Here is a 23,861-nt window from a genome sequence, read left to right on the forward strand (position 1 = left end):
TCACAGACCATGAGATCATGACCTGAGCTGAAGTCAGATGCTCAACCCATTGAGCCATCAAGGTGCCCCTTGTTTCTCTTAAAAGAGGTCTGAATCTTATTCAACTTTGGGAACCACTGAGTGAAAGAATGAAACCAAATTTCAGCTGGGTATACAAAGCCTTCCGTGATCTGGCACCACATAATACCACAGCTTCATTTCCTGTTACTCTCCTACTCAAATCTGAGGTCCTCACAACACTGTGATTTCCATGTTTTTACTTAAGCTGTTCCTTCCACCTGGAACAACCACCTAAATCTATTCAACTAAAATAAGCATCACAGTCCATAGACCAGCGTTGGGATTGTAAACCTCCCAGAATGACAGCTAATGGTTACTTACTCAACTGAATAAAATCAGACAGCATGTCTGATGCCTCTCCTGGTTAGATGTGCAGGGGAGATTCTCCCACATTATTGAGAAGTATGGAGTGGGCACCTGTCAGACACCAACGTGGGAGGCCCCACTAAACAGGGTCCCACTAAACCAGAAGAGCCAAAGAGAAAGAGTGCAGCCAAAATGGAGCCTTCTTTCTAAAACAGGCTGTCACAAGCTGCAGGAATCACTCCCAGTCACTCCCCAAAACTTCTTGCATGTTTTTGCTTTATAAATATGGGCTTCTGATGAGACGAGATAAACCACTTCAGTCTGTTTGTGATAACATTTTTGGCATGAATATTTGTTTAGGAAAACTAGAAATCTGTGAAGGCTGTATTTATTTTTCACTCAAAGTAACTCATCTATTGAATACCATGAGGAAAAAGTATGTACTCTTAAAACACAAATTATATACTTGATTGATTATAAGACCACCAATGAGAAAAATTAGTATTGCTTTTTAGCTACTAAAATGTTACTTCGGGGGTGTCTGAATGGCTCAGTTGGTTGAGCAACCGATTCTTCATTTCGGCTCAGGCCATGATCCTGGGGTTGTGAGGTCAAGCCCCACATCAGGCTTTGCACTGAGCGTGAAGCTTGCTCAAGATTCTCTCTCTCTGTCCCTCTGCTCCTCTCCACCGCTTGTTCACTCTCTCTAAAATAAAATAATAATAATAAATCAAATAAAAAATAAAATGTTACTGTCTGAGCACATTTGAGAAGTAACAATACCAAGACATTTTATCTATTTAATTAATTTATTTTTTAATACTTTATTTTATTTTTTAAGTAATCTCTACACCCAACATGAAGCTTGAACTCACAATCCTGAGATCAAGAGTTACATGCTCAACTGACTGAGCCTGCCAACTGCCCCCCAAAATATGTTTTTAAACTCTCATTCTAAAATTGGATCTAGGCGAATGACATGTGATCTACAGCTCGTAGGTAATTGATCTAAAGGAAAAGAAAGAAAAAGATTCCTTTTCAAGTCAGTCAAATTTATACTGCTAACGGAATCAGAAACAGCTTAAAATTTTATCTATTTTACTTCCTATTTGCTTGTAGGTTCTTACAGTTCTAATTAAACTTCACGTTTTAGTATACTTACCTAAGGGGCGCCTGGCTGGCTCCATTGGTTAAGTGTCCGACTTTGGCTCAGGTCATGATCTCACAGTTTGTGAGTTGAAGTCCCACATGGGTCTCTGTGCTGACAGCTCAAAGCTTGGAGCCTGCTTCAGATTCTGTGTCTCCTTCTCTCTCTGTCCCTTCTCTGCTCATGCTCTGTCTCTTTCTCCTTCAAAAATAAATAAGCATTAAAAAAAATGTTTAGAATACTTACCTAAAATATACTTATTGGGGCATCTGGGTGGCTTACTTCATTAAACGTCCAACTTCAGCTTAGGTCATGAACTCATGATTCATGAATTTGAGCCCCGGGCTGGACTCTGTGCTGACAGCTCAGAGCCTGGAGCCTGCTTTGGATTCTGCGTCTCCCTCTCTTTCTCTGTTCCTCCCCCGCTTGCTCTCACTCTCTCTCTCTCTCTTTCTCAAAAATAAATAAAGACTTAAAAACTTTTGAAAACACTCATCTAGTTTATTTCTTTAATTTCCTGATTGATTTATACATATGTTGCTTGCATTCTATACCCTATCTATAGAATTTTCAAGTTTTTTTCTTCTACATTTACTCTATTCACCTAAATCATTGTTTCCCCAAAATAGTAGATGAAGTACTACTCCTGCAAGATATTCTGAGAAAAAGAAATTCTCAAAGTCAACTAAGTCTGGGAAATTATACATATGATATTCAAGTCACATTAACATTTTAGCTAAATACTCTGAGGAATCCTATAGTAAAAAAAAAAAAAAAAAAAAAAACTCTGCTTAGCCTTATTTAATTCATTGTTTCTCAGACCTCTTTGAAGTTTAAATAACAAAAATAATTTTTTTAGAAAAGAATTTAACATCCAGTGGAACTAGTGTTCTGCAAGAAAATGCTTTGAGAAATACTGATCTAAAGGGGTGCCTGGGTGGCTCAGTCGTTAAGCATCGGACTTCGGCTCACATCATGACCTCACGGTCGTGAGTCAGAGTCCCACATCAGGTGAGCATGAGCCTCGCTTCGGGTGAGCCCCCGCTTCTCTCTCTCTCTCCCTTTCTGCCCCTTGTGGGATTCTCTCTGTCCCTTGCTCACTGTGCCCTCTCTCTTAAACCAACCAACCAACCAACCAACAAACAAATAAAGCCATCTTTAAAAAAAAAGAAAGAAAGAAAAAAGAAACTTCCCAAAGGAGAAGGGATCCTCAAATGATGAAGAGGGCTCCTATGGAGTGAGGGACGACCTTTATGGTAACCTACAGCTGAGTGAGGCTGAGAGAAAAGACTGATGCCCACAGCAGCCAGGGTTGCTTCAGTCAACCCAGACATTTGGAATCCAGAAGATTCCATTCAGGCTGAAACAACCTGAACAATCTCAAGAGAGCCAGGGTAACAATAACAGCTACTATTATTGCCATTTTTACTGTTATTTCTGTTTCAATTCAGTAATTGCTTAGAGCAGAAAAGGTAACACACAAACATTATCCCTAACCACATAAAACCCCAATATTAGAGATAAGGAAACCTTTGCTACCTTATTGTTCCAGCTCAGGCCATAAACTTCTTCACTGAAGGAATTGCTCTCTTTGCTCTCTAAGCCACTCATTACTCTCTCTGGAGCCTTCTCTAATGGAATTAATTCCAGAATAAAAGAGGTTAAACCCTCTGATGACTTTGGCCCACTTAACCATAACATGTCTGGTTTCCACCATGAATCAAATATTTGCACATGCTAAATCTGACAAGACCTGTGATCATCTAGGCATGGCATGGTATGTTGAAATTACTTCCCAAGGCTCTTTTAAGACTACACGAGAAAGTAAATCTTAACACTCAGAGGCAAATTCAAACACCTACAGAGGATAAGCAGGTAACATACATGAGGGGAGCTGGTCAGGAATAATCAAGAGTTGGTGACAGACTGTGATGATCTAGAGAGAATGTTCCATCCAAACAGCATAACCATTAGCTTTGGCAAATTGTTGCCAAGCAAAAACGTGAGCCCAGTATTGGTTGATCTCACTTTTTAAATGAAGCCAGAAATATAGGTCTTGCACGAAATCTCCCAATTTTTAATATGTCGACAACTAACTAATGTCTTATAAAAAACAGCAGGGTCTAAACAACATGAATTTGCAAGCTTTCCTTTCATGTTCTCATCAGTCAACTTCTACTAAAAATAGCATTGTCTCTACCACCTCCCCTCTACCTCACTGATCACTCCTTCCATCCAGGAGATCTGGGTTGCTTTTGACACGCTCACAAAATCAAAAGCTGAGACTAGCCAGTACTGAAGTCATGTTTAAAACCTCAAAGTCTGAAGTTGATTATAAAAAGGAGGCCCCAGTTTTTCTGAAAGATGGTAGCAAGGTTAAAATAAGTGCATGTGGGGGTGCCTGGGTGGCTCAGTCGGTTAAGCGTCCGACTTCAGCTCAGGTCACGATCTCACGGTCCGTGAGTTCGAGCCCCACGTCGGGCTCTGGGCTGATGGCCCAGAGCCTGAAGCCTGCTTCCGATTCTGTGTCTCCCTCTCTCTCTGCCCCTCCCCCGTTCATGCTCTGTCTCTCTCTGTCTCAAAAATAAATAAAAGTTAAAAAAAAAAAATTAAAAAAAAAAAGTGCATGTGCCACTTGAAAGCAATGGCAATTATTATGTGCCTGGTCTATGATGCATTGCAGGCCACAGTGATTCTAAAGTATGAGGAGACTATTAGCACTGCTCCAGTGACCAGATATTTTTTCTTCGCCCTCTCCTAACTGATTTTCCAGATTACTTTTGGAGATGAGATTCAGGCCCAGTTAGGGCACAGGGTGGGCTAGTCCTCTGTGACACTCTCTTGTCAGCGGTGCTTGTTAGAGAGATGGCTAATGCCACCTGATACATGTATTATTCAAAACTAGGGTTCAAGGTGTGGCCTGTGGTCTTTTAAGGTCAACATCATCACTAAGTCCCCAGAGATCAACATTATCTCAGAGAAGCGCCAAAGAGAAGAAGATGGAAAGAGGTTGGCTCCATGAACACGGATTCTTCCTTTGTCTCATTCTCCACCTGCTGCTTCAAGGTAAGAAGGGACAAGAACAAGAACAAAGCAAACATACAACTTCTAAGAAACAGACCAACCAGACTAATTTTTATTATTCCTAGATAGTCAATGTCTGGATGTTCATCCAGGTAAAAATGAAAACTCAAGACACTGATAGCTTTGTACCTCTTTGTAAGATCCTTCTGTCCCTATGTTTCTATTGGGCCTCTTCTCTTTTCTCATGTCTTTCTCTTTCCAGGCATATAATCTAACCACATGGTTTCTGAGTATCAACTAATGTTAAAAAGAAGAAGATTCTTTCTCAGCTCTCTTGAATCAAATTAAACGGAACAGAGAAAATTCTAAAGGGAAGAAGGTGATGAGAAGGTCTGTCATGAAAAAGAGAAATATTTTTAGTAAACATTTTCAGTGTAGATTATTTTTCTCATTCATTATTGAAAATGAATGATGAGGGAGTACCTGGGTGGCTCAGCCCATTAAGTATTTGACTTTGGCTCAGATCATGATCTCACAGCTTATGAGCTTGAGCCCGGCATCAGGCTTTCGGCTGTCAGCACAGAGCCTGCTTCGGATCCTCTGTCTTCTCTCTGCCCCTCCCCCTTCTGGATCTCTCTCTCTCTCTCTCTCTCTCTCTCTCTCTCACTCATTCTCTCTCTCAAAATAAATAAACTAGAAAAAATGAACGATAAGGGTTAGTACAATATCAGAGATAGATATGAATAGACTCTACCAGAAGATGTTATCACATAATTCTCTATTTCTGCATCACAAAGTAGTTCTAACCCTAGAAAAGGGTTAGGTATAAGATGGGAATCAAGGAACTCTCTTTAACGTAGTCTCACTGGTGATAACCACTGTGTTTTAGATGAGAACAATCACAGCACATAGTGGAGATACAGTAAATCCTTATTAACTTGAAAAACTGAGTTCCTTCCTTAGGGTCCCACATACCTCCTACTACCTACCTGATTATTGCCTTCATCATTAATTTATGATTATCTATGCTGCATTAATATAGTGAGGAGAACTGTGATTGCAAATATTGTCACTGACATCACCCAGATGGCTCAAGGACAGAGATGAGCAATGGAAGGACACTGAGTGAAGGTGGAGAAGTTTGTGGTGAGATTCAGCAGGACACTGAAAAGTGGTGGTCAAGGCTGAGTTTGCCTACATGTTTGGAAAAATTTTGCATGTGGACAGAAACAAAGGAATTGAGGATGGATCCCTGACTCAGCTCACCTCATCAACTTCCACCATTTGCCTACCAGCCCAGCCCACACTCCCTGGTCCAGGAAGAAGGAGCTCACATACTTCTCCCATGCCCCCCTGTTTTCTTTGTGCAGAAATGCTACCTAGCCCCCAGCCCTGACACTCTTCTCACAGGGTCTCTGCTCTCTTCAGGAAGAGGAGACACATTCACCATCAATTGCTCAGGCTTTGACCGGCATGGAGTGGATCCTGTCGCCTTCCAAGCAGTGTTTGACAGAAAGGCCTTCCGTCCAGTCATCAACTATAGCATCCCCACTCGTGTCAACATATCCTTCACTATGTCAGCCATTGTGGAAGTGGTGAGTCCTGGCTCAACATTGCAATGTGCAATGGCAAGTGGCAAGCGGTGGTGGGTTCCTCACTTGAATTTTGTAAAATGAAAATCTCATTCCATGAGGTGGGAAGATATGACAGGGCATGCTTCAGTGACATCATAGCAGGTAAAATCTGTCCCTTTTCGGACTATTCCATAAGAAACATGACCCCAATGTACTTTTATACTGCCTTTTTTTTTAAACTATGTTTTCCATGTACTCTGGAGTATTTGACCTACATTTTTCAGTGGTTTATGATTAAAAATCATAATTGTGACATAGAACAGCCATGGAAATGAGAAAGAGGTGGATGGTGGCATTGGACTTGACTTCATGGAGGCAATGATCCCAGGTGAAAATTGTTTTTTCAGGATGCACAACTTCAACTGATGACATCTTTCCTATGGCTAAACATGGTATGATAGACTTTTTCCCCTTTACTGTGGTACCTCCCTTTTCCCACTGCTGGGTCCAACTTTGCAGTTTACAATGGATAAAGCTTAGAATACCCACAAATTAGCCAAATTCAAATGGAAGCAGACCAACAATGAAAACACAAAATTTCCTGATTATTCTATCAGCTTGGGGCATAGGGAGAAGGTAGCATAAACCAAGGTCATGGAAGATGATACCTAAGTGGCTCCATCCCAGGGACTCCAAAGTTGAGGTCAAGGTCTCCCTTGAAGGAATCAAGGGAGAAGTAGAAGAAAGACTTTGTTAGTGCACTGTGATATTTGTCACCAGAGAGGAGGTAGGAGAGTGAAGAAATGAGAGAAAAAGGAAATATAAAGTGCAAGAGACAGAGTGTGACTAAAACAAGTTCCCACCCTATTGGTCTCACACCATGCTTTCCTATAGTTCTGGTACAATCCATTCATCACGTGGAACCCAGAGGAATGTGGGGGCATCAGGAAGATCAGCATAGCAGCTGAGAATCTTTGGCTTCCGGATATCTTCATCGAGGAGTTGTGAGTATCCGCACTGAGAAAACAGCAGGAAGGAAATGCTATCTCCAAGGAATGGGATGATAGAACCAATAGGGGGCACATAAAGACTCAGTTTAGAAGGAGCAGTGTCTGAGTTGAGTTTATAAAACCCCCAGAACACAGTGACAGGTGGAAGGGGGAAGTCAGATGAGTGGGGTTAGAGCACAGGAATGGTGTGATCTGAGAGAGAAAGAAGGCCAAGACTGATAGAGAGCTCACAGTACCCACCTTCCCATTCTTCTCACATACAGTATGGATATGGATCAGACAGCTACAGGTCTCATGGTTTATGTCAACAGTGAAGGTCTCATCAAATATGATAAGCCAATGCGGGTGGTCAGCATCTGTAACTTGGACATCTTCTATTTCCCCTTTGATGAACAGAACTGCACACTCACCTTCAGCTCATTCATCTACACAGGTAAGTGAGACTCTGTATAGTAGCTGATTGAGAGGCAGAGAAAGTGTTTTGAGAAAGAAGAGGCCAGGAAGCTGGGAACGGTGAGGGGATTTCCCCTAAAGGGGTGTAGAAGCTAAGTGGTAAGAAATGCAAGTCTGGGTAAGGGGTTTGGGAATATTTGGGAGGCTGAGTTGTCTGGGTCTCTTTTGCAGTGGAGAACATGCTCCTGGGCATGGAGAAGAAAGTGCAGGAGATTTCGAACACATCACAGGACCTCATTCGGAGCAAGGGGGAGTGGGTACTTCTGGATATCCACCAGAGAATGATGAAGATGACTGTGGGCACCAACCAGTATGACCAAATCATTTTCTATGTGAGCTCAGGGGCCATGGCTGTGATCTTCTCTAAGATGCATAACTTATGTCCTCCACCAGAATGTAAGCTCTCCCACTAGAAAGTAAGCTCCGTGAGGGTGGATATTTTTATCAATTTTTTCACTGATAAATTTCCACTACCTAGGACAGAACCTGGCACTCAGTAAATATTGATTGAATAAATCCTCCTTGGGGAAAAAAACAAAGGTCCTATGGCAGTGACTCATAGTGAGAGTGAGCTTTCCATCTCCCATGGCTATCAGAACTCTATGGAAGGCAAGGGTTTTTAAGTTTATTTTTAAAAAGAGATGGTGTAAAAGTTATGAAACACTGTCTTAGGGATATTATGCTTTCAAATCTTGGTGACCTCAAAATTATCTGCCACTGTCTTGCCTTCGCTCCACTGGTCTTGAATGGACACCAGCAAAGTCACTAGCGATTAGACCTTGATGAGAAAGCAAGCAGAAATACAGAGATAAAAAGCACATGATACCTAAGAATCTGGTCCCACAGTCCTGCTAAGAGCACATTGGTAGGGCTAAAAGTGGAAGTGGGCAAAGTTGACACCTTGGGTCAAGAAGGAATGAGATACATTTCAGTGGTAGGCAGCATGGCAGAATCAAACTCTGGAAAGGCAGACAGTGGTGATTAAGATGACTTTGTTGAAAGACAGGACAGTGAAAGGGACTTGAGGCAACATTTCCTTCCTAGACAGTGTGGTCTGGGACATATCTCAACTCTTGCTCTTAACTGGCTCAGCAGCCTCCCAGCCTACTCCTCACTTGCGCCCCTCTCTTCTTCCCCCAGGTTGCCATCAGGCGCAGGCCCAGACTCTATGTTATAAACCTTCTGGTGCCCAGTGGCTTTCTGGTTGCCATTGACGCCCTCAGCTTCTACCTGCCAATAGAAAGTGAGAATCGTGCCCCATTCAAGATGACACTTCTGCTGGGCTACAACGTCTTCCTGCTCATGATGAATGACTTACTCCCTGCAACTGGCACCCCCCTCATCAGTATGGTCCCTTCCTCCATCAGGAGAATGAAAGCAAAGTGGGCGTGGGGTAGGGAGACAGACCAGTGGAACCTGGTCAGAAAAGGGATCCTGGAAAAGGACCCTCTGGGGAAAGAGGAAACACAAAGTCCTAGGAGGTACCTCTGGCCCTTACATTGACCCATCTTCCCTCCAGGTGTCTACTTTGCCCTGTGTCTGTCCCTGATGGTGGTCAGCCTACTAGAGACCATCTTCATCACCTACCTGTTGCACCTGGCCACCACCCAGCCCCCACCCATGCCTCAGTGGCTCCATTCTCTCCTCCTCTACTGTACCAGCCCAACAAAATGCTGCCCCACTGCACCCCAGAAGGGAAATAAGGGCCTAGGCCTCACCCCCACCCATCTGCCTGGTAAGGGGAGTCAGCACTGCCCACACATTCTCTTTCCACACCTCCACTCCTCTGCTCCTGCCTCCTTCCCTGTTCCCTTCACTCCCCAGGTAAACTTCATGGCCCATGGCTGAGTCTCTATCTCTGTAGGTGTGAAGGAGCCTGTGGAGTTGGTGGGGAAGGTGCCAGGTCCCAGAGAGGCAGAGTTAAATGGGTGCCCTGGGTCAACAAGGGCCCAAGAAGAATATGAGGCTCAGAAGCGGCACTTGGTCAACCTGTGGATAGAGTTCAGCCACATGATGGACACCCTGCTCTTCCGCCTCTACCTGCTCTTCATGGCCACCTCCATCATCACAGTCATCGTCCTCTGGAACACCTAGGCAAATGCCCATCTGCAAGCTTCAGTCTGGAGCTTCTCTTGCCTCTGGAAACCATCCAAGCTCCCATGTGTGTCCAAGTCCCAGCCTCACAGGCCTGGCAACCACCTTGTTTTCTGCTCAATCCTTCTGTCCGGTTTCAGACCAGACCTGGATGATTGCCTATGCCTCCCAGGATTAGGTCCTTGCTCCTGCACTCCATCAGCTCCCGTCAGCACTCCCATAAGTGATGGCCGCCTGCCTCATCAGGATTCAAGTTCCTGGAATACTTTCTTGATTTGAATCATCCCCAATAAACCCCTTTGCAGAAAGCATTGGTTCTTCCCTACCTTATATTACAGTGTCAGAAATCTTGGATTGAGAGTCTTCTTGCAGAAACTACTCATTAACAAAGTAAAAAGGATTTTATAAGACTATTATGCAACTTAGGAAAGTGAGGAGAGGGGAGAGAAGGGCTCAAAACCCATTACAAGGAATTATAAGAAAATAGAGCTAAATCTCCTAAATCCAATTTTCCGATTTAAGCTTTAGAAATGAATAATGTGCCAGAATCAGGCATCTCTTACTTAAAGAGTGAAACATTTCATCACAGCCTGACATATGACTCATTCATCCTTAAGCATCTAGATGTTAACGTAATCCCGAATTACCGTTAACTGTCTGCACTGTAATCAAAGTTGACTGCCCTTAATCATGCAAAGGAAAGAGCAGAAGCCAAGGAAAGCACATTTGAAAATGGCATCTGCCTTACTTGAGAATAACACAAATGCCCTCATATGAACTGGAAAATTCCCCTTCCTGGAACTTGCCTTCTGATTTTGCAAGTGTTTGTCTTTTGGCCCATCTCTCCCACTAGCTGTCTGGGGGAGGTAGAGGTTCCATGGAACCGTGACATGATTTGTTGGACACCCCAGGTTCAGAAAAAGCACAGATGTGAGAGCAAATTAATTACAACTCATACAAAATCTTTTCTTTTTAGCAATCTTTTCTTTTCTTTTCTTTTGTCTCTTCTACTACTTTCTATTGTAAGCCTAAGAGATTAATGGTGGTCTTTACTGAACAATATTTCTCTGGTTCCTCCTCTCCACTGCTCTTCCTCAAACTTCTTTGGCTCCCTCTGGTCACCGTAGATGCCTAAAGAGTGGCAAGACCACCAATGCTCACTAGAAAGGTTGCTGTTGGTGGTGCAGGCCTAGGGTCCTTCCCCAGTGTTTGCTGCAGGAGACCAAGCCAGCAGGGGCAGATATCCCCAGCTGAATGCTGAGTCACCAGGACCAGACATCACTTGTGCTTTCCTTGCAGTCTCCTTCCACAAGGACTCAGACAGGATTTCATGAGAATCTGGGGGCACTGAGGCAGAAACACCCTGCTTAACTACAAATCACTCCTTGTACATGCCCATGGTTTTCTAATTCAAGTTGTGTTCCTTAATTCTCCTTTTCTTTTCTCTGCATTTTTTTTTTTCCAGAAAGGTCTTCAGTTTCTCAGCTTCTAGGGCCCTGTCAAGCACCTCCTCACCAACACCAGTCTTCCGGGAATGTCCAAAACCTAGCATCTACACAATCTAGGCTCAAATCAGGAGCCCTGACATTCACCTAAATAAATTAGTGTATCTGTTATTATTTCCGCAACTCCTCAACTCACAGCTTGCTACAATGTGGGGCCTTAGAAAGGATGCAGTATACTAATAATAATACCAACACTTATTAAGTTATGAATATGTAGCAGGCACTCTCCTAAGTGTCTTAGATAAATAACCACATTTAATCCTTACAGTAACTCTATGAAGTGGGAACTGTAGATCCACAAACCCTTGGAGTCAAATGCGTTTTGGAAGTTAGAATTTTTCAGACTTTAAAAAGGAAATATTTATGCACATACTGTATGGGGCAGGGGGCAGCACCCTGAAATCAAACACGTTACTATTTCTGCAGTGAGATCTATGAATATTCATAGTAGGGAGTAGAAACAAAACTGTGGCTAGACTCTCATCAGCCCAGGTCATCTTTTGCACCAAATAATTTGTGAAAAATCATTTGTTTTTCAAAGTTCTTTAAGTTTTAGTACTGTGGTTTTGTATTATTATCCCCATTTTATAGATTCAAACAAAGGGGATAAAATAAATGAAGCAAATGAAGCACAGAGAGGTGAAGGGACAGCCACTGAGTGGGCTCCCAGTGTTCTGAGCTAGTTACATGAGAGTTCTGCGGGGCAGCTGACTCCAGACACCGGCCTCTCAGCTCCTGCCACACTGCCCTCCAAACTGAGGAAGAGGGGCACCTGGGTGGCTCAGTTAGTTGAGCATCTGACTCTTGATTTCGGTTCAGGTCATGATCCCAGGGTCATGGGATGGAGTCCCATGTCAGGCTAACACCTTAGGAGAATTAAAACAGAAAAAGCAAGGCCCTGATCAGGGTCCCAAAGACAAACTTTCTTTTACATTTCTTTTAACTCCCTCCCTCAGCCTTCCCCACTCCTCCTCTCTCCCCTCCACCCCCTCCACAGCCGGCCAAGTTCACTACTTGCACTTTTTCCACTCCTTTCCGTAGCATGCATTTCCCCAGATCTCACCTGGGAAATCCACCTTCCCTTTGTATTCCCTATGGATTTAGATTTTTGCTGCTGATACATATTCTATGATTTTTTTTTTTTTTGGATATCTACTCCTATGCCTTATTCCAGGATAGTCATCTCACCTGGAAACTCATCCTTGACTTTGCTAAACAGCCCATTTACCCAGCTTTTGCGAGGTTCTGAAATTATTTAAGATCAATTTGTGGCATTTTGGTTTTCCCACCCATCTTCATGGTACATATTATTCTGCTTATTTTCTTCACGTGCTTTCTAACACATAACTTTATGTTTTATTTGAATAGAAGATACACAATTTATTTTTTTTGAAATGTGAATTAGGAGGCTAGATCTCTTTTCAGCAAGAGAAGGCATGATATGGTGATTTTATCTTCTGCACAAGCAAAATATGAACACACTATATTAATACACAAACGATAATCATGAGGAACCTTAAAACCAGAACTCTCCCAGAAAATTTACAGATATGGTTTCTGCCTTTCTATTCTACCTATAACAGAATCCTATAGGCATGCTTAGTACTAATGACTTTCCTCTTGTTATGGAGCAAACCACTGAAAGGCTTTGCAAGGTAACTTAGAAAAATTTAGGAAAATCTTTAGAAAAATCTGTTGATAGGCCACTGCTCCTGCTTGGGCTATCTTGCATCTGATGGCTTGTGTCTGGATGATCACTCTTCACCTTGGCCATTCACCTGCAGTGCTACCTGTGGTTCTTCCACGCATTTGTGCTCACTCCCTTTTTCTCTAAACTATTAGAAGCAGTGTTTCTCCAACTTTTCTACATTTTCTCTTGGCTCCATATTAACCTGACATTAAAATTTATTATCTCCTTACTATCTTTGCTCTCTCTCCTCTTCCTTCAGGTCTACTCTAGGATGTGAAGTCACAGACTTCATTTCAAGCCCATCCTTTTCCTCCTCTCCAATTTCTGATCCTCCCTTTGGTAACCTCTCTTATTGGGTCACTCATTAGTACTGCTTCTTCCAAATGGCAAGTACGAAAATAGTATAGCAGAGAGACTTTGGAATCTGGCAACCTTGGGTTCTAATCTGACTGCATTACTTGTTGGATAAAACCTTATACAAGTGGCTTCACCCTTTATGTTTAAATTCCATTTGTGTTGCTGAGCTAACAGCACAGATGAAATTATTTTTAAAATATGGATTTAAAAATCATTTACAAGCTTACAGAAACTAGAAAACCAAACGTGACGCACCAGAGAACATCTATTTATCATGCAGACTGAGAGTGTGCAAAATCGACTTGTGGGTGAGAGGCAGTAGACATAAAGAATTACTGACTTTCTAGTTCAACCCACTCATTTTTTAGGTGAGAAAAATGAAGTGGAGGAAAAGAAAGTGATAAGTGTGAGGTTGTCAGACTTTAAGAGAGCCCAGGATCAGAGCCTGAACCTGTCAAAGGTGAATGCTTGTCCATGGGACTCTTTTCCTAGGTGCATTTCAGAGTCCCAGGACCTTCCTTCTCTTCTGCTTCAGGCATCATAGCCAGCCTGACCCCCAGCTAGTGACCCACTCTGCAGTTTGGATGTTTCAACTGCCTCTGTACTCCTGGATCCTTAGCGTTGGCCAATGGCCTCTGTGTGTGACTGCCATCCATCAGTGCTGCAAAACAATGGCCCTCATTTCCCCCTTCCACCATTTAATTCTGCCCTTGCCAGGTTACAGCTATATTCCCAAACCAGATGAGTGGGACCATGCAGCATGATCCTACTTGGAATAAGTTAAGGAGAAAGTTACTGGTGTCTGTGACTTGCAAAGTTACAGCTCCTGTCCCCACTGTTTACCTCTGAATCCAAGCATTGTCTAGGCCTAGGGATTTCACTTGTGGGAAACTAGGGTCCTAATAATCCAGGCCATAAGACTCCCAAGCTATGGAGTAATAAAAAGAGCAAGGAAAGAACAATGGAATCAAACCTGGGTTTGAATCTGGATTCTACCTATTTCTACCTGGGTGGACATTGAGCAAGATATTTTGACCTTTTGCACCTCAGTTTTCTAATCTGTAAAATGGGAGAAATTCCACTGACCTCATAAAGCAGTTGTGAGGATAAGAATACTAGGTGGCTCTGCTGGTTAAGCGTCCAACTCTTGATTTCGGCTCAGGTTATGATCTCACAGTTTGTGAAATCAAGCCCCGCATCAGGCTCTGTGCTGACAGCATGGAGCCTGCTTGGGATTCTCTCTCTCCCTCTCTCTCTCTGCCCCTTCCCCACTCGCACTCATGCTCTCTCTCTCAAAACAAATACATAAACATTAAAAAAAAAAAAAAGACTATAAGTAAAGTGCCTAACACCAGTGTAGGGCACATGATACAAACTCAATAAATAGTCATTCTGGTTAGACCTTTATTGGAAACTTAGAGGGGGGCAGTCAGAAATTAAAGGCTGGGCCCTGGCTCCAGCCCTCTGTATCCCACCTGCTACTTTCACCAACCCCCATCTCTACCATACCGCATCCAAGATGGAACCCACACCTTAGCTACACCATGGGAGCAGCAAGTAACTTCTCTGATATGGCCTCAGGATCCCCATTAGGTTCCCAACCACCTTTCTTACATCTGTCCAAGGCTGTGTGTCTCTCTCCATCCATAGTGAACTGATGGGCCAGATATTTAACTAACATTTATTGATTGCTAACTACTATATGCCACACACTGGGCAGAGTTGGGGAGTGTGGTGGGGAGAAGGACAAGATGTGCTTCCCGCTTTCCAGGAGGTTATAGAGCAGGAGAGGAGATGCCTGCTCTATCTCTCCTGCCTCTATCATATCCACTTCCTAGAAGCCAAACCTACTTTTAAGTCAACCTATATATTTAGGTCCAGTTTTTTAGCCAACCTTGATAAAAGCAAGGTGCACAATTGTCATCAGCTGTCTTTCATTAAGGCTTAAAGTTAACCCTCATTTCCTAGACCCAAGGTCTGGTAGCCCAGCCTACCTGTGGAACTAAGGTGTACTTGAAAGACCTTCACTCTTAGCCATTCCAGGAGCCCAGTGCCCCACAGGTGTGTCTATAGACACAGTAATACTTTGGTCCTACATGGCATCATGACCCAATCCTCTGGCCAAGTTTCTAAAACAGGGAAGAAATGCCTTACAGAGCTAGTGGGGCTGAAGCACTGCAGATATTTCAAACCTTAGACAGAAAATATCTCTCTCCTGTGCCTTCCTGCTTTGGGCCCCTCGGTCATTCCTGTCTTCCTCAGCACTTTCCATTTAGGGCTGTCATGATCTTCCATCTAAACAAAGTTTCTTTTGTACTCTAGGTCTGATCCTTTCCCCTTTCTGCAAGAAAAAAAAATTTCCAAGTCTTTCTGGAAATGTAACTAAGATACTTAATATAACAATACTCCAATTTATTCATTCGGTCCAATTGTGTTTTCTAGAGATGTCACATAAGACATAATATTGATACATGCCATTAATATTGATGTTATCAGAGATTACTAGTTTATGATAATGTATAACACTACTGACAACGCAAAGACATTAAAAAGGGTTATGCTACCTTAATTTTATAACTTCTATTATCATGAAATCAATGCACAAAGTAAAAAATGTATAGAAAACTTGGTTTAGGTAAAATGAATCAGAAAGGCAGAGAGATTGAAAGGAGGAAATCTGGTTAGGGGCTGTTGGAAAAATATAGACCACAGATGATGAGGGCATGAACAGAGCTTTATAATTTGATGCTTGCAGTTACCTCTAATGAATACATAACCAAATCACTATATATTGTCACCTTTCCAAATCTGCAAATTCCCTGGCCTTAAAAGAATTTAATTCTTACTTCCCCAGCCCACACCCTCTCATTAAGGCAAGTTATTTTGTTATTGATCTCAGCACAGACCTGTCAAACAGGTGCTTTGCCCTTAGTCTTGGCTTACCTTCCCCCCTGCCTGGAGCCCGGAAGGCATACCTGCACAAGGGCAAAACAGGACACTCTGCTGTGACCTCTCTGGCCACAGCCTCTCACCAGGGAGTGGTCACCTGCCATACACATTATTCAAAACCAGGAACCAAGGTGTGGTCTGAGCTCCTTTAAGCTCAAGGGTTTGGGGGCTCCTGGTGAGTCCCCAGAGAAGAGTCCAGAAGAAGAGAATGGACAGGGGGGGGCCCTCCCGGGGGGGGATTCCTCCTCTACCTCACTGTCAACCTTCTGCTTCCAGGTAAGATGGGGCAACAAGAGAAGACCAGAGTGGTTCTGAAGGACATCTAGAAACTTCTCTGCAGCACTTGGAGGACATTCAGAATTAACATGTTAAATATTTCTTCCCTAATATCTGTGTCTTGAGTGTGTGTATTTGTGTGTGTGTGTGTGTGTGTGTGTGTGTGTGTGTGTGTGTTTGGGTATATCAGATAGGAAGACATTTTGCTGATCAGTATACACTGGTGACTTCTCTATTCCTGTCTGCACAGGGATCTGCCAAACTGTCCCACTTCACCACCTTCCAATTACACCTTTTCACCCACTTCCGATGCCCCTCCCCCTACACCCTCATCCCACTCTTCCTGTCTTCTTCCCTTGACATAGTATCTGTGAGAAGGGTAGCCACTGATTTTAAACATGTCATCAAGGAGTAGGTAAAACACAGAGGGAAGGTAGGAATCAATCTGAGGTAGGAGTAGATAATTTGCTTCCATGAGGGAATATTTGTTCCTAGCCTGGATATATACCTTAAATACTATGAAAAGAGATGGAGTTGTAGAGGAGCAAGCAGAGCAAAAGATCACACAAAGCTGGAAATGGGGCTAAGATTCTGCTCAGGTACTACCAAGATGGCTCCCTGGTCATGGCCAAAACACAACACCTACCCAGGCCTCACTATACTATTGGCATATGGTACAAGCTCAGTGATATTGCCTAGTTATCCCAATGCTGGAAATAAAACCCAAGATATCTGAGGTCACTAAATCTGAGAAGGAAAAATAAATGCATAGCACCAAGGTACATACCCATTCAGAATACCTACTACATGTTATCCATATCTACCTAGGAAGTACATTTGTTTACTTCCCTGATTTTTTTTTTTTTGACAAATCAGTTCTTGTCTTCAGTAAACAGAAGTCCCTGAGAATGAGGAAAATACATTATAGCAGATTTCTAAGTGACCCAGATGACAAGTGTTAGGACAGTGCTGAGAGGTGCTACTAGGTAGACCCAAGAAGCCTGTGACATACATTTGAGGACTTGTTGAAGTGAGACCAAGTTTGCATATAGATTTGGGCAGATTTTGCATGAGGATAAAACAATAGGAATGAGAATAGAGCCCTGACTCAGCTTACCACACCAACTTCCACCATTTGCCTACTTGACCAGCCCATCCTCTCTGGCCTGGCAGGAAGGGCTTTGGCCTTGGGAAAACTTGGCCCAGGGAGGAGGGCTCACCATTCCTCCCAGTATGTCACCTGCTTTCTCTCTGCAGAGAGACTTCAGCCCTGGAAATAGAGGCTCTCTCTTATAGGGTCTCTGCTCACTACAGGAAAAGGTGACACTTTCACCATCAATTGCTCAGGCTTTGACCAGCATGGGGTGGATCCTGCTGCCTTCCAAGCAGTGTTTGACAGAAAGGCCTTCCGTCCAGTCGTCAACTACAGCATCCCCACTCGTGTCAACATCTCCTTCACCCTGTCTGCCATCCTGGAAGTGGTGAGACATGGTCCCCACTTTCCATAGATTCTAATAAGGAACAAGGATTCTCTGCCCTGTCAACCCAACATTGTACTTGCCCAGTGGTGAACATTCAGTTCTCTGAATGGATTCTGTACAAATTAGAGGATTTTCCTATGGGATGGGGAGACATAAAGAATAATGCTACAGTAATATTTTTTCAGGATTTGTTCTTGAGCCCTGTCCTTTCTAGAATGCTCCAGAAAAAAAGAGTGGTCTGTCAATTAAAACTGAATTGTCCCTAGCTATGAGGGGAGACAAGTAAGGAAAAGACAGTCCAGCATCTAGAACTATGCTTGGCCCAATAGATTATTAAATATACAAATATGAGGTGGGCATAGGTCAAGTCTTTTTGTACTAACAACCCTGGATGGGAATTTCTTTACCAGAATGCACAGCTCCAGCTTCTGACGTCATTCCTGTGGATGAATTTGGTAAGGCAGCCTCAACTATCTCCCTCCCAGTTCCATTTATAAGTGTAAATTTTAGGAGTGACTCAAAGGTTTCCTAGTCCAAATCTCTACTCAATGTATAAATCTTTCTGTGACCAAATAACTCCATCTAGAACTGGACTGGCCTTGGGGACACAAATCTCTCTGGGTAGCTTATGAAGCTTATGAAGGCAAGAAAATGGCCAAATGGTTACAGGCCAATATATTGGTGTGCTCCTGGGACCAAGGAATTTTATACTATATTTAAGTGGAAAAAAGGCCACTAAAGGGGACTTTACCAGTGACACTTGGCTATATGAAGAGGGGGGATACAGGCTGTGGTCATTAGGGACACAAGTGGGAGAAAGAGGATCAGAGCTCAAGGAAGAACAGGAGGGGCAGGAGAGGCTGATTGCATAAGCTCTGCCATTGCTCACCTGTTTCCTGGCTCACTGCCCTGGCTACAGATGTGGGACAATGCCTTCATCAGCTGGAACCCAGAAGAGTGTGCCAGCATCAATAAACTCACTGTATCAGCTGAAAACCTGTGGCTCCCAGACATCTTCATTGTGGAATCGTGCGTATCTGGGCTGGGGAAAGCCAGTAGGAAGCCCATCTGCAAAAAACAGCCTAGGGCTAGTGCAAGGCACAGGGACATCAAAAGAGTCAGACGGGGCACCGTGTCAATTAATTGACTCCCACAGAACACTATGAGGAGTACGAGAGACAAGATAGAGTGACAGTAGAGAAAGAACCCAACTGGAGAGCATAGGAGAGGAAGACTTGGGAAGGGAAACAAAACTAATGAAGGCACCACAGCACCCTCTCCCTCCCTCTCACAAGCAGCATGGATGTGGATCGAGCACCTCCAGGTCTCACTGTATTCGTCAGCAGTGAAGGTCAAATGACCTACGACCGGCCAGTGCGGGTGACCAGCATCTGTAATCTAGACATCTTCTACTTCCCTTTCGACCAACAGAACTGCACCTTCACCTTCAGCTCCTTCCTCTATACAGGTGAGCAAGACATGTGTTGGTAGTTATTCAAGATTTGGGGAAGATATTTAAGTGGTATAGGTATGATTAGAGAAGGTTTTAGATCAGTGTTTCTCAACTGTGGCCACCCACTAAACCTTTTTAAAAATACCAATGACTATGCATCACTCCAGAGATTCCAATTTAATTGTTCCAGGTGGGGCGCAGGTACTGTTAGTTCTTATATGTCATCAGCTGATGTTAATGTGCAGACAGGATTAAGAATTACTGCTTTAGGGGTGCCTGGTGGTTCAGTCAGCTAAGTGTCTGACTTTGGCTCAAGTCATGACCTCATGGTTCATGAGTTCAAGCCCCATATCGGGCTCTGTGTTGACAACCTGCTTCAGATTCTGTGTCTCCCTCTCTCTGTCCCTCCCCCGCTTGACTCTGTGTCTCTCTTAAAAGCAAATAAACATTCAAAAAATTTAAAAAAAAAGAATTACTGCTTTAATTCCTCAATGAAGTTTATAAAAAAGAACTACAGGGGTGCCTCGCTGGCTGAGTCAGAAGAGCATGCAACTCTTGATCTCCAAATTGTGAGTTCAAGCCCCACATTGGGTGTAGAGATTACTAAAAAATAATAATAATAAACTTAAGGGGTGCCTGGGTAGCTCAGTTAAGCATCCAAATTCAGCTCAGTTCATGATCTCATGGTTCATGGGTTCAAGCCCTGCGTCAGGCTCTGTGCTGACAGCTTGGAGGCTGGAGCCCGCTTAGGATTCTGTGTCTCCCTCTCTCTCTGCCCCTCCCCCGCACACGCTCTGCCTCTCTCCCTGTCTCTCAAAATAAATAAACATTAAAAACTAAAAATAAAAAAAAAGAATTACTGCTTGATATCTTGGGTGGCCCTTGTGCCAAATGAGGTTCATCTGACCCTGAGCTACTGCACCTCCACAATTTTTAGCTGAAACTTTTTATTTTTTTATTTTTAAAAAATGTTTATTTCTTTACTTTGAGTGAGAGAGAGAGCAAGAGCACACACAAGTGGGGGAAGGGCAGAGAGAGGGAGAGAGAGTCTTAAGCAGGCTCCACACTGTCAGTGAAGAGCCTGATGAGCAGGGAGATCATGACCTGAGCCGAAATCAAGGGTCAGACCCTAACCAACTGAGCCACCCAGGCACCCGTAGCTAAAACCTTTTAATTTTGATAGCTAATACACTTTACCAGTAAACACATTGAATGCCACCAGGTGTCATGTGGCAGATTTAGATAAATTAATCATTATAATGGGCATGCATGTAATTATAAAAAGGTTGAGCTGTTCATGTTTGATTCCACCAAAACAACATCATAAAACTGGGGAATGGAGAAGGAAAATAGGAATGATTGCAGAAGTTCTTGACTCATGTTTGAGTCATATCCAACATTCCCATAACAACTTTGACTCATTCTTGTTTTCAACCAAAAAGAAAAAAAAAAAAATCAATGCTGCAGCCTGCACACTCATGAACTGTGGTCCTGTAATCCATTTTTAAGAAAACTTGGATGCCTTGCCTTAAAAAGGAACAGAGAGGAAAATTTGTTGAAGAAGCTCAATAGGGGAGGAATTGAGTCTGGGGGCAGGAAGCTGGGAGAACTTCTGGACCAAACTGCCTTTGGCCTGCCTTGCAGTGGACAGCATACTACTGGGCATGGACAAGGAAGTGTGGGAGATAACAGATACATCTCGCAACCTCATCCAGACCCAGGGAGAGTGGGAGCTCCTGGGCATCAACAAAGCCACCCCAAAGATGTTGGTGGGCAGCAACCTATATGACCAGATCATGTTCTATGTAAGTCCAGGGGCCCCTGTTTGACTTCTGATCCCAGTTGCTCTTTGATTTTCCTCTTAATCTAAGGCACTTTAGAATGTAAAAAAGAATTTCTGGGGGGTTAAGCATCTATTCCCCACTCCACCCTCTATCCTAACTGCCCTGAAGAATGATCCCCAGGGCCCCCCCCACCCCCGCCTCTTCCCATCACCTCTTTCCCCTCCCCACCCTGCAGAGAGGAGGCTGGGCTTGGCTGCAACAAGCTCTGCTGCTCAGAATGGAGCAGCCACCTCTGTGATGGTCCAAAGGGTCCTACTTGTCCCTAGATGTCTACAATTGTTGTGTTCCCAGCAGGTTGGACATATTTACAAGTGAAAATTAGACAACAAAGTGGGTACTTCTGTAGAGGGCACAATTAAATGCATGTGGTACCTAAAGTGATCCTCCCACAGCCAGCCTCAACACATCAGCAAGGATTAGATAGTCAAATATACAAGTCGAGCTCTCTGACATCAGTTTATTTGCCACATTCTCCACAAATCCTCCCCACAGGTGGCCATCAGGCGCAGGCCCAGCCTCTACATCATAAACCTTCTGGTGCCCAGTGGCTTTCTGGTTGCCATTGATGCCCTCAGCTTCTACCTGCCGGCAGAAAGTGAGACTCGTGCCCCATTCAAGATAACACTTCTGCTGGGCTACAACGTCTTCCTGCTCATGATGAATGACTTACTCCCTGCAACTGGCACCCCTCTCATCAGTATGGTCCCTCCCACTTTCCAGGGAAGCAAAGGCAGCAGGGTACAGGGAGGGAAACAGGAGAACCGATGCCTCTCCACTTAAGGAGGGAAGGGGTTCTGAGGAAAGATTGGATTTGGAGAGTATTAAGACAAGTGTAGAAAAGAATCTGCCCTAGTTTACTTAGAATTTGCTTTGTCCTAAGGTGTCTACTTTGCCCTGTGTCTGTCCCTGATGGTGATCAGCCTGCTAGAAACCATCTTCATCATCCACTTGTCCCACATGGCTACCACACAGCCCCCACCTATGCCTTGGTGGCTCCACTCTCTGCTCCTCAACTGTGCAAGTCCAAGGAAGTGCTGCACCACTGCACCTGGGAAGGGAAATAAGGGCTTCGGCCTCACCCTCACCCACCTGCACGGTAAGGGGAGTCAGCACCGCCTACACTTTCTCTTCCCACACCTCCACTCTTTTACTCTTTCTTTCCTCCCTGTCTCCCTTGCTCCCCAGGTGAACTCCATGGCCTATGGCTGGGTCTCTGTCTCTCTGTAGGTATGAAGAAGCCCGTGGAGTTAGTGGAGAAGGTGCCAGGTACCAGAGGGACAGGGTTAAATGGGTGTCCTGGGTCAACAAGGGTTCAACAGGAAGATGAGGCTCAGAAGCAGCACTTGGTCGACCTGTGGGTGCAGTTCAGCCACATGATGGACACCCTGCTCTTCCGCCTCTACCTGCTCTTCACGGCCACCTCCATCATCACAGTCATCGTCCTCTGGAACACCTAGGCAGGCATGCATTTCCACTTGTCCCTGCAAACCACAGCCTGGAGTTTCTCTTGGTCTTAGAGCCAGCCAGTTCTGGGCCCCATTCCTGATCTTAGCCACTTAACCCCAGTGACTACCATGTCCCCATCTATACTCCCCAAACTCCAACACAACTGTACCAAGCAGGTTCAGAATAGCCCCAAACAATTTCCTGATTTCTCATATTTCATTCCTACACATTTTAAGAGTTCCTTAGCCACACATAACTTCTGACTCTCTTATCAATGGAGCTGAGGGTCAGCAGAGTCTCTCTTTGATTGATTGTCTCCCAAACATAACTTTTCAGGAAGAACTGGCTCCTCAGTACATTTCTAATAGGTCCACAAACACTGGGACGTAGACTATCAAGTCTTGCAGAGGACTTGATAGTTCACTTAAACAGCTGTAATCTGATTTGATTTGAAGACACTTTCAGAATTTTAAAAGAAAGAAAAGGTCAAGTCTCATTTGTAAAAAGTTACGATAAAATATTTACAACAGGAAAATGTTTCTTGTATCAACTACTTTCACTTCACTTGCCTTCTCTCTCATTCCTGAAATTGCTCTTTGAAATAAATTATATATTGTGTCCTTTTTCCCCCTTATGAATTCACAAAATCAGAGAGGGCCTTCTGAAAATATATGTTTGGAGGAGGGCTGGGAAGACTAAGGGTTCAGGTTAGGAGCGCCTGGGTAGCTAGTTGGTTAAGTGTCTGACTCTTCATTTTTGCTCAGGTCATGAACTCACAGTTCGTGGAATAGAGCTGTGGGGTATGGAGACTGCTTAAAGCTTCCTTCTGCCTCTCTCTCTCTCTCTCTCTCTCTCTCTCAAAACAAAACAAAACAAAACAAAACAAAACAGAACAAAAACCCCAAGGGGGTGGTTCAAGTTAAATCAATTACCCTATAGCCACATAATTAGTTGCTTTGTAGCCATTTAAAGTAAGAAGGTAGATCTATGCTCATACCATAGAAACAGGACCATGACATATAAAGTGGGAAAAACAAGTTATTACGCATAATTTCTGTTAAAAAAAAAAAGGAGGGCTAGAGAGAAGGGCGGAGAAAAAGGTATGGATGGCTAGAGACCAAAACATCATAAGCAAACTTTGTCTTGGATTAGGGAATTAGAAGTGTTTACTATTTTCTTTTATATCTTCATT

General features: G+C 43.6%; 3 protein-coding genes across 3 annotated transcripts in view; 2 read left to right on the forward strand and 1 right to left on the reverse strand.

The window, feature by feature from the left end:
• Positions 1–1,549, reverse strand: part of ABCC5 (ATP binding cassette subfamily C member 5) — an 89,387-nt gene extending 87,838 nt beyond the window's left edge. The window contains exon 1 of the mRNA XM_040480906.1: positions 1,529–1,549. The gene's annotated coding sequence lies outside the window, so the exon portion shown is untranslated. The remainder of the gene's footprint in view (positions 1–1,528) is intronic.
• A 2,963-nt stretch (positions 1,550–4,512) lies between these two features.
• HTR3D (5-hydroxytryptamine receptor 3D) lies at positions 4,513–9,948 on the forward strand. Its single transcript, XM_040480914.1, is given in 10 exon segments — positions 4,513–4,573; positions 6,514–6,563; positions 7,006–7,115; positions 7,385–7,420; positions 7,422–7,568; positions 7,751–7,821; positions 7,824–7,906; positions 8,715–8,967; positions 9,094–9,309; positions 9,439–9,948. Coding segments are annotated over 10 exon segments (1,257 nt in total). The 3' UTR covers positions 9,669–9,948.
• A 2,833-nt stretch (positions 9,949–12,781) lies between these two features.
• On the forward strand, positions 12,782–22,874 carry LOC121034230 (5-hydroxytryptamine receptor 3C). Its single transcript, XM_040481137.1, has 10 exons — positions 12,782–12,828; positions 16,357–16,445; positions 17,760–17,926; positions 18,337–18,381; positions 18,846–18,955; positions 19,225–19,394; positions 21,024–21,184; positions 21,716–21,920; positions 22,104–22,319; positions 22,451–22,874. The coding sequence occupies exons 1-10, from the start codon at positions 12,782–12,784 to the stop codon at positions 22,678–22,680; spliced, it is 1,440 nt and encodes a 479-aa protein (XP_040337071.1). The 3' UTR covers positions 22,681–22,874.
• Positions 22,875–23,861: the final 987 nt, after the last annotated feature.

Source organism: Herpailurus yagouaroundi, unplaced genomic scaffold (genome assembly GCF_014898765.1).
Source record: "Herpailurus yagouaroundi ecotype Mexico unplaced genomic scaffold, PumYag 159, whole genome shotgun sequence".
NCBI lineage: Eukaryota > Metazoa > Chordata > Mammalia > Carnivora > Felidae > Herpailurus > Herpailurus yagouaroundi.